Below are 10,295 nucleotides of genomic sequence, written 5' to 3'. Positions count from 1 at the left end.
TGCTAGCCCTATAGTTGCAAGTAAAGTTTTAAACTTTATGTCTTGCTTTTTATTGGTACTGATGTACTACTGGTAACATAAACTTGACAATCAGTCTTTGACTTACAATATTTTTATTATTAACAGCTCAGCAAAATCTTGCACAACAACTAAGAACAACTGATGGTCCACAAGGTGTGTATTATGTTTTTTCCTTAATATACGCGCGAGTTACTAGAGTGCCTCCTCGGGATTTCTCCTTCTGGGCGAAATCCCTGCGGGGGCAACAAATTGCACTCCACTCAGTGCAATTACCACTATTAATCAACTGCCTTATATCAATGCTCTTATAGTGACTCAGTGACAAGATCTAAACTACTCTATCCACTTCCAATAGGTGGAGCCCCCTTTAATGGTACATTACCTGATGCGCCCAATGTATCAGTACAATGTTCAGAGGCCGGAGGTATGCAACACCTATATTTATATTTGTTGCTCGAAATATCTATTTGTTGTTACTGTTTATCAGGAGGATGCCTAAAATGTGTGCAATTTCACAATTGGTTTTGGCCCTATTAAATCCGATACCGATTGTAGAACCTTTTATGAGGAGCCACTCACAATGTGAGCACAGTAAGGGGGTGTTTACATGACACCGGGGCGACTTTCGGAGCGGAGCGAGTTCACTCCGGTTCCCTCTCATGGCTCTACATTTGTTGACATGATACCACCACAAAATGTCATGCCGGCGCGAGCCACCCTGGTTGTTGTACGGGGGCGAGAATTTTACTCCGGTACGATATCTCGCAACGGTATCATGTAAACGCGAAACGACCACTCGTTTCGGTGTGAAATCGGTCTGCCGGTAGACTGGAACAGGTAGCGCATGCTTAATGTTTGCGATTTTGAATCACACGTTTATTTTATCAACATGAAGTGTACCTTCAAATAACCACAGGTGGCCTAAGCGTAATATGAGAGTTTGTATGGGAAAATTAGAGTTTGAAACTTAGATGAAATAAATGAAATAAAAGCGATAAAAGTTATCAATAAACTGTAAATATTGTTACCTGCAGTCGTTGTCTTTGTTTTTGAGAAGTTTCAGCGCGATTTGAGTACTTTTACATCATCTGACCTGACAGTGTAATAATAAGAGACGTAAAATTCTAGCATCTTCGGGAATTAAACGTCATCCCATTCCATTCCGATAATTCCTCGTGGATCATTTCAGGTCGCGTGTGAAAAAATTTGGGGATCATTTGAGGTTGGGGATCATTTCGGCTCGTGTACAGCTGCAATTCGATTTAGAACAAAAGCTATTGTGACGTCATTGCCACGTAATATTCCAATCGCCAAAAAATAATATCATAATAAAGTTTAGTCTATAGGTAGTTTATGTGTTACAATAGTTTTACAATCAAGATAAATTTGCTTAAGTCTAAGAAATTCAAAGATGGAAGGTGTACCTACAAAAATACTGGGTCGAGCCACCTTAATGCATAAAATAGCGATTATTAAATTGTCATATAACAAGTACACCCCTAACTTTACTGCTGTTAATATCCAGTCCTTTCTTTGGCTTAAAGTCGTGGGGGACACCTAGGGCCCATTGTTATGCATTTATTTAAAGCGTATCCACGAAGTGCTACGATTGCAGGTTTACGAGATATTCATAACTGGATAAAGGCGAGCGCATCTAAACGTGCGGCACGCAGACTGCCAACAAAATGTTTATTCAAAAGTAACAAACGGGGTCTGAATCAAACCTAGTTTCAGTGATTTTTAATAATATGGAAATAAAAATAAGGAAACCTTTAGAAATTTCAACCAAATTGAATACCAAAACTCTTTGTACATTTTTTTCTATCGCCTCAGTAATCCTTAAGAACATTGAAGCTTATAACCTAGCAGCTTATAAAGCGTGGAATGTAATCAACCATAATTAGCATAATTACATATCTTGCTTGCGACGTCGTGCTTTATTCGGGACACCTTCAGGAGTCTCAAAATTTGATTTTTCCGACAATTTGGGGTCCAAGATTTCAGCGCAGATACAAAATTTCACGAGCTGGCACTGCAGAGGGGTAATTTTGGTAGACGGTAGTGTGTTATGTATTCATTCATTCATTCATTCATTCATCCATTCATTCATTCATCCATCCATCCACCCATCCATCCATCCATCCATCCATCCATCCATCCATCCATCCACCCACCCACCCACCCACCCACCCACCCACCCACCCATCCATCCATCCATCCATCCATCCATCCATCCATCCATCCATCCATCCATCCATCCATCCATCCATCCATTCATTCATTCATAGTTTATTTGGTATAGCAGGTTAAGTTATAAAAGGCAGCTAAAGCTGATGTGGACCTGCTGATAAACTATCTATTGATGATATACAAATAAAATATTTAAAAAAATGAACAGAAAATAGGTATATAAAAAGAATAAGTACACAGTAGTAAGATAAAAGACTAAAAGTTAAGAACAATTAAAATCCTATTTCATCTTTTGTTGAAATTTCTATTGTCGAACAAGGGTCTGTTTTTCTTAAGAAGCTTTTTAAAAATGTTCAGACTTGGTGCTCTTTTTGAATTATCTGGAATGGAGTTCCCGAACAAAGCTCCCCAATATCTTTATGAATTCCTGCCCACCTCTAGGTTAAAGCGGGGAACCTCAAACTTAATGCTGTTGCGTAGATCATAACAGCAATTGCTACTACTTAAAAGCCTAATTATGTTATCTGGGAGCTCAGACTTGTAAACTTGATACATAAAAGTCAGTAACTTTCTCTTGTACATGGAATTAATCGATTCCCATCCAGCTATTGTTATAGCGTCTTGGTTGCTAACATCAGATAGCCTATGCTCCACTTCATGCAATAATGTAGGTGAGCAGGTACCCCAAACTAAATTGCAATAAGTGACAGTGGGAATGATACTTGTAAATAAATAGACTATAAGGTATTCTTTGTTAAATACTTGATCAGCCTTTTTAGCTGATTTACTTTCTAGCCAAAGGACCTACAAATTAATTCAATATGGCTAAGCCAAGACAACTGATTGTCAATAATAATTCCTAGACACTTAGTTTCAGTCACAAAATCTAAGACCTTGTTTCCTAACATAACAGGCTTTAGTGGTCCACAGAAGGGTTTATAAGTCAAAATCATGGCTTCTGACTTCCCTGTATATGTATGGTCAGTTTTTTGTTTCTGCACCACAGGTTGATACTTGCTAGGAATTCTAAAAGAGCGCGTTTATAAAAAGATATAAGGCGTTTATTTACAGCGATTATATACTGCTGGCAAACTTTAAATTGCAAAATCTGCTCAATACAATACACACTAGAGGTTTTGAACGACCATTTATTGGTAAAATCACAGAGTGTTGTCTGCTATTCGTTCCGCAAACTTGGACACAAAATCACGATTTCCCAATTTGGTACAAGTGTGGCTTAAAGCATCGCTGCAAAGCGCGATCTACCAAATAAAAAACAACCCTCCTAAACTTCCATCATTTCAAAATGTCTCTGTATAATGTTATCTAAATCGCCTCTAAAACAGCCGAGATATAAGCCTTTTAAAAGATGTAGCACAAACACAATTTTGCCTTATGAATTTATTCATAGATAGGTGTCCCCCGCGGCCTTAAAATCTGAACTTTACACATGTCTGTGAACGTGCCATGCAGTTGTGAACTGCATTAAGAATTTAGTTCAGTGTACAGGCACAGTTCTTACAGCCATTTAATGCATTTTGTTTGGTCATGGAAGTTATTCAGATAGTGACAGGCAGAGAGAAAACGAATATTTATCACTACTGCACTTTTTAGTTGATGTGAATATTTATCATTACTGCACTTTTCATGTGATGTGTTTTTTGTAATTCAAACCTTTGTCTTTAGAATGTCCTGATCAGACATCTTTTGCTTCTAACAGGGCCTATTGCTGGAGAGTCATCTGAAGAAGGTAGTGCAAACCTCTCTTTGTAAACATCAATATTAATGAAGTACAGTTGATGTTGGCTTGCAGAACAGATCTTAATACTGAAGGGTTTTTTGGCGTAAGACTAATGAATGGGTGTAACTATAAGATATAAAAGGTTTTTTGTTCTCTGAATAGCAGCAGAATGTACCTCAAGACATGCATATGCTGTGTGTGCTGACCAGTGAAGCCTGAATAGCATCTTGTTTAACTAATAGCTTCTACGTAAAGAAAGGGCTGGCATTTTTTCGAAGCATGGTGATTTCAATAAGTAAAAATAAGAGTATCAAACTTTCTCTCAAGAGGGTTTAGAGCTGCCTTAAAATTTCGAAAAATTAAAGTGGCTCAGGTTTGACAATTCACCATTTTCACGTGGACCATAATAGAGCATGTTTACCCCCTAAAATTTTGCGTCACCATTGTTCCCAATTTCTCCCGGATATTACATTCGTCCCAAGAGAAATCGAAGACAATGGTTATGCAAAATTTGGGGGGTAAACAAGGTGCGTTATAGTCTACGTGAAAATGGTGAATTGCAATTCAGTAATAAAAAAGGGGTTAATCAACCCGTGTTTGAGTTGTTAACGCTTGAAGCTGAAAGTTGAGGGTGTCTTAAACGGGTTAAAGCGATGCTGTGGTAATTTTAATTGTCAAAATTGATCATTACTGATTTATTTATATTCATAGACCTTGGTTGATACCATTATTGTAGGGTCAAACAAAAAAATCGTTGTAGTGTTGATCCATTTAGAAGTGACCGAAACTGTTTTGAGCCATCTTCACAAAGAACCAAGGACCTCAAATAAAAGTGTGCACGAGAAACTCCAGAAAATTTAGAAACTCGCCGCAGCCTAGTATTTCCCTTTCGTAAGCGGTCGTTTCTATTTTTAACGGTCGATGCCACCATTGGTAACCAAGCCTTTAGTCATGATAGATGTAATATAGATCGTTTTCACTGTCACGCAACAAAAAAATAAATTGAAAACCGTCTAGTGAAAGAAGCCAAGAAAATGATATGTTATAAAAGACTAATATTTAAACAATTTGTCCAAGTCTCAGGTCTTTTTGGCCCACAGTTTCTGAGTTATTTGCCGAAACGTTTCACGCATCTTTGTAGAGCTTTGTATGGAGACGCCATATTGGTGCACAGTTTTGGTGCACCAATATGGCCGCCGAAAATCAACAAAAACATCTGGAGTTCACTTGTTCTATAAAAGCTCCTTCTTTTCACTCGAGAACTAGCCTACGTGCGCATAAACATATCTTCTAATACTTTAAATGGTTATACTGCTGAAAATCAAGAGGAGAGACTTTTTTTCAACGAGACAGCATTCCTATTTTGGTGTCACGCACTGTGAAAACTCGGAAGTTCAAATTGCTGTATTTTCGAAATGAAACATGCTATGGGACTGAAAACTTGTACAAAGATTAACTTTTTGTTTACCTTCAACCTAGTGTAAATAAGAATTCGTAAAACCTCGCTATTTTGACTTTACAATTTGATGACGTCACTGTGAAAACCATCTATATTCCCTGGATTGAGTTAGAATAAGGCAAATGATACGTTTTTGAAAAGTCTCAGAAAGAACGACGTTGAAGCCCAGGTTGAATTTACGTTAAAAGTCATGGAAAGGGCTAGGGTCACCTGCAATCGATGTATCAGTTAAGAAAGATAGTTTGCTAGTTTATGTACTTCAATTTTTCGGACTTTTGGTGGATAGGTGAGGTAGTGTAGCGGTGGTAAGGAAGAGAGATTTGGATACGAAAGGGCCGTGGTCGAGGTCCGGGTTCGACCCTGGGTTGCGATCTCCTCTCTTTTTAACAGAAACACTCAATAACAGGTCAAAAATTTTGTAAGTGTCTTAAAAAATGGCAGCGACCGTTTACGAAAGGGAAATTTGCCTCGCCACAGTACTTATTGATGTAAATGAAATAAGCCCTGGCCATGCGTGGTTGTCTTCGTAGAGGTTCAGTGCTTGACATCATTCTCCGGTAAAGACCGAATAGCTTTATAAAAGAAAATTGACAAGAGTGGCGTTACGAAGAGGCGATTTTCGTTGAGCTTCGTAGGTAGACAAAATTCTGTATGTCTCTCTGTCGAAAGTTAGCAATAAGTTTTAACGTCATAGTGTTGTATGTGGTTAAAGGGTCACTAGGCGTTTTTTTTCTTTATATAGTTAAAGACGGTACATTTGATCTTAACTGGCTTCCATACCTTGCTTATGATGTACTGGAAGAGAATTGGAAATTTCTTGGTCGGCAGCTTGGCTTGAATGATCAGCAAATTAACCGAATACAATCTGACAACGAAGGAGAATTATATGAGCAGTGTTACATGATGCTGAGAGAGTGGCGTAATACAGGTGGCACTTTCAAGAATCTAGCAGACGCCTTACGGGAAGTAGGTTGTGCCACTATCCTTGAAACTTATTGTCTAAAAGGGTCTTCTCCATCCACAAAGGACGATTTGGAACCAGGTGAGTTATCCATACATTTTTTTGTGAATTCTCATCGTCTAGAAAATAACTGAACCTGTTCTACGCAGTCCTCGTTCCTCTCTGGCTTGTTTAACAGTTGTCGATTCCAATTGGTGGTATCATCGTCAGAACCATGGTACCGCTTTCACCTCTTGTATTTATGTAACATGTGTGGTTGGGGATTAAGATGCTATGACAAGTTAAGGGTAACAAGAATTTTGTTCCTGCTTCGTGTGTTTTGTCATGCGTTCTTTACATAACTCTTCCTGACTTATCAGAAGCTCCTCAATGTTAGTCATGAATAATAACTCCATTCGGAAGTACGGTACCTTGTTTCTAAAGAAACTGTCAGTGGTGCTGTAACAGTGAAAAAGTGAAACGTGTGAAAATTCAAGTGTATTAATAATTTGGTTAGTTTCATTGGCCAAGCCAGTTACCTTTAAACAGTAATGTAAAAAAAAAAAACAGTACCATGCTTTGATCACGTGCTGTAATATAGCCCGAGCGGGGTACATTGCTTGATGTATCACGATCAGGATTGATTTTATTCAAGGCTTCGTGACCAAGAATCAACCAATGGCAGTCACGTTTAGTTGAGTGAAAGTCTAGGAATATAACAATAGTGATTATTCGTTTCTCATGGGTCTGAGGAGAAAAGAGAAGAGATAAACCACTCCGCTATCGAATGATCATCTCATTGTGGTAGCGTTCACTGGCAGAGTACAGTAAACATCCGCTAATAAGAACCTACCTTTTTTAAAAAGTCTGGCAAAATAGGTTCTTGTATTTTGGGGCACTTATCGGCAATTTAGGCTAAGTAGGCTCTTAATTAGGTTCCTATTTTTTTTGAAGGAGATAATAGATTTTTGATTACGAGGAAAATGAATGTACCTTTTATTAATTCATAATTGTAGTATTATAGCCCCAACAAAACTGATTACCAAATTAATATGCAGTTTAGTACGGTATGTTCTTGTTATACTTTATTTTACAATAATATAATAATAATAATAACAATAGTAAGGTTTTTATGAGCGCATTCAGGAATCTCAATGCGCCTACATGTCATAATAAAGTAAAATATAATGATGATACTAACAGTCGATTATAAAATTGAAAAATGATAATACCTACACTGATATAGAATAAATTTAAATATAATAAAAACCTATATCATGTTTCTCGTTACTAAAAATAAAACTTCCAAAATAGGAATGTTTTTAGGGCAGATTTAAAGGACGAAAGGGAAACTGCATTTTTAAGAGAATCGGGAAGAGTATTTCATAATGTAGGTGCACAGAAGGAAAACGCACGTTCACCGTATGTCACAGAATTTATAGTGGGGACATAGTGGGACTCAAAGTTACACTCCTTTGTTAAATTGGTTATCATGATTTACAGTAACTGTAACCCTCAAATAAGAACCTGCTTGATCTTGCTTGGCAAAACAGGTTCTTGTATTTTTGCATATTAGAGTGGCAAATTTCTGCCAGGAGGTTCTTAATCCACAGGTTCTTATTAGCGGGTGTTTACTGCAACTGTGTTTAACTGCTCTCTGCATACTTATATCATGATGTTCGTTTTTAAAGAAGTCCGACTGAAACTAAAGAAAGGAGCTGTTCAGGACGAGGACATCGTGAAAATTTCTAATTCAGCTGCCGTCAAAGAAAAGCGGAAAGCAATTTGCAGAGCCCTTCTTGGAGTCGAAAAGGCAGATAGTCATTTGGCAGACATTGCTCGGTACCAGGATATTGGAGAACAGACCTTCCAGATATTGAAAAAATGGAAGCAGTCCAAGGGTCATAAATTTGCAACTTACGAGGTGCTTGCTCAAGCTTTGCATGACCGAACTGTTAACCTGGATCAAGTTGTCACAGATTTCTGCACAGCGATCTAAGGAGGGGAAGAAAACTGACGCCTTCTCTCCGGTAATTGTTCCTCTCTATTTCGTTGTTCATTTCGTGTTTGACATTGCTGTTTGTTTGTCATGGCCGTAAAATTTGATTTAAGTCCCTTATTAAGCGCGTTTTCCAATTTACAGTACAGGCAACTCTCTCATATCGTACACCTCTCTAAGACGGACACCTGGGGCGCTTTCCGTTTAGGCAAAATTTCTGGTTCGACCGGTTAAATGCAAATGGTAAGCGCAATTCGACTGGAAATTTTCCGGAACAAGCGGACGACCTTCTGAAGAATTCCCCTTTTTCCGTTCCAACCGGTTGGAACAGAAATTCCCGTTCCATTTTTGCAATTCTGTTTCGGCCGGCGTTTGGCGACTGGAATTTCCAATTTTTGCCGGTGAGCGCTGTTCACGAACAGTGGCATTTTTTTTTCTTTTCATTTCTTATCTAATCGTTCAAAATGGCATCTGCACGTCCGTTGCTAGAACGCTGGAAGGATTTTCACGTAAAATGTCTTGTCTATTGCTGATAAAGACAAAGAATGAATTTCATAGTGGCAGATCAACAAGAAGTTTTCCAAAAAATCGCCAGGGAGTTTAACACAATCTCCAAGGGCGTGATGGTGACGCGCTAACAGTGCAAAGAAGGTTGAAGATCATAACAACAAAACGGGGTCCGACACGAAAAGATGGAACGTATTTCGATAAAATGGACTTCTGTATCGGTGGAAACCCCGATGTGCGACGAAAGATCATTCTGGAAAGCAGCAGCACTGCAGACGCCGCACACAGTGACTCGGAGGAAAATACAGATGATGAAAAGCCTTTCCATTTGACCCGGAATGCTTCCGGAATTTCCAACCGGAAATTTCGCCTAAATGGAAAGCGCCCTTGGTGTTAGTCCCTGCCGTTTTTCAGTTATTTTACCATAACTGTACTGTGGCTTTAAGGCTGGTTTTCACTAGATCATAAGCTCGACGCTTCTGATTACGACTCCGACTCCGATTCCGTCGCAAGTGAAAACCATCCTTTAGATGGACATTTCTCTAAGACGGACAGCAAACACTTTTGAAACCGGCAATGGACACTTGAGAAGGGCTTTTTGTAGTGGAAAACACCTCAGAACGGAAATTTAGGTGCTCTTCATGACAGTAACTTGAAATTAGGGAAAGCATAAAATTATATAACCAAATACTGTACGCGTCTCCTATAGCTCGTATCTCTTGAATCCATTATCGTCCTTTCTAAACATCACTTAAGTTAGAGAGAACCGAAAACACTGTCCTGTTAATCTGTAAAACAGTTATCTTCCAGTCGGCACCGGTCCCGAAAGTGCCCGAGTCAGAGAGAGTTGACTGTACACTATAAAGAATTACTCATTTGTGGTTGGAAATAGGGGGCTTAAGCAGCGACGACGGCGACAGCAACGACAACGGCAAAAAGCAATAGGTTTGACTAGCAAAACAACAACTTCGCACGCGCACCACGGTTTTTGGTACATTTCTTTGCCGTCGTTGCACGACTACAACGTGAAAGTGCCTAATTTCACGTTTTCTCTAGGACGGAAACACAAGACAACAACGTTCTTTTTCTTTTCCTGAACATTGATAGAGTTCTTTAGAATACACCTCCAAGAACATTTGCCAACATTTAACGAGTTCACTTTTAAGTGACGTTTTCGTAGCCGTCGCCTCGTTGTTGCTTAAACTCTCTAATATTCCGAACTCACCGGACGACTTCCTTGTCCTGGCTGGGTTTTAGAAATAGGGGATAGAGCTGTCCGTAATCATTTGTAAAGCGGAGGTCATAGCTGTGTAGGTTCTAAGATTCATGATTTTTTGATTGAGTTTCTAGCTCTACAAGGACTATTGTTAGGTTTATCTTTAGCCTCTGTGCCAAATCCTGTAATATTAAACGTGATGATGAAACTCATTTGAATTTA

The 10,295-nt window shown here is 38.8% G+C and overlaps 1 protein-coding gene across 1 annotated transcript; it reads left to right on the top strand.

Annotated features, from left to right (window-relative positions):
- The first annotated feature begins 415 nt into the window (after positions 1-415).
- On the top strand, positions 416-9,201 carry LOC140934040 (uncharacterized). The gene is made up of 4 exons (XM_073383723.1): positions 416-445; positions 3,898-3,961; positions 6,154-6,453; positions 8,043-9,201. The coding sequence occupies exons 1-4, from the start codon at positions 416-418 to the stop codon at positions 8,348-8,350; spliced, it is 702 nt and encodes a 233-aa protein (XP_073239824.1). The 3' UTR covers positions 8,351-9,201.
- Positions 9,202-10,295: the final 1,094 nt, after the last annotated feature.

Source organism: Porites lutea, chromosome 4, assembly GCF_958299795.1.
Source record: "Porites lutea chromosome 4, jaPorLute2.1, whole genome shotgun sequence".
NCBI classification, from domain to species: domain Eukaryota; kingdom Metazoa; phylum Cnidaria; class Anthozoa; order Scleractinia; family Poritidae; genus Porites; species Porites lutea.
The sequence above is the reverse complement of the archived record's forward strand: the minus strand, read 5'-3'. Positions and strand labels throughout refer to the sequence as shown.

Bases quoted from the DNA above. Each gene is read 5' to 3' on its own strand.
- LOC140934040 (XM_073383723.1), top strand. From the start codon at position 416: ATGTATCAGTACAATGTTCAGAGGCCGGAG. The intron at 446-3,897 runs GTATGCAACACC...CTTTGTCTTTAG, and splicing joins ACAATGTTCAGAGGCCGGAG to AATGTCCTGATCAGACATCT. The intron at 6,454-8,042 runs GTGAGTTATCCA...TCGTTTTTAAAG, and splicing joins AAAGGACGATTTGGAACCAG to AAGTCCGACTGAAACTAAAG.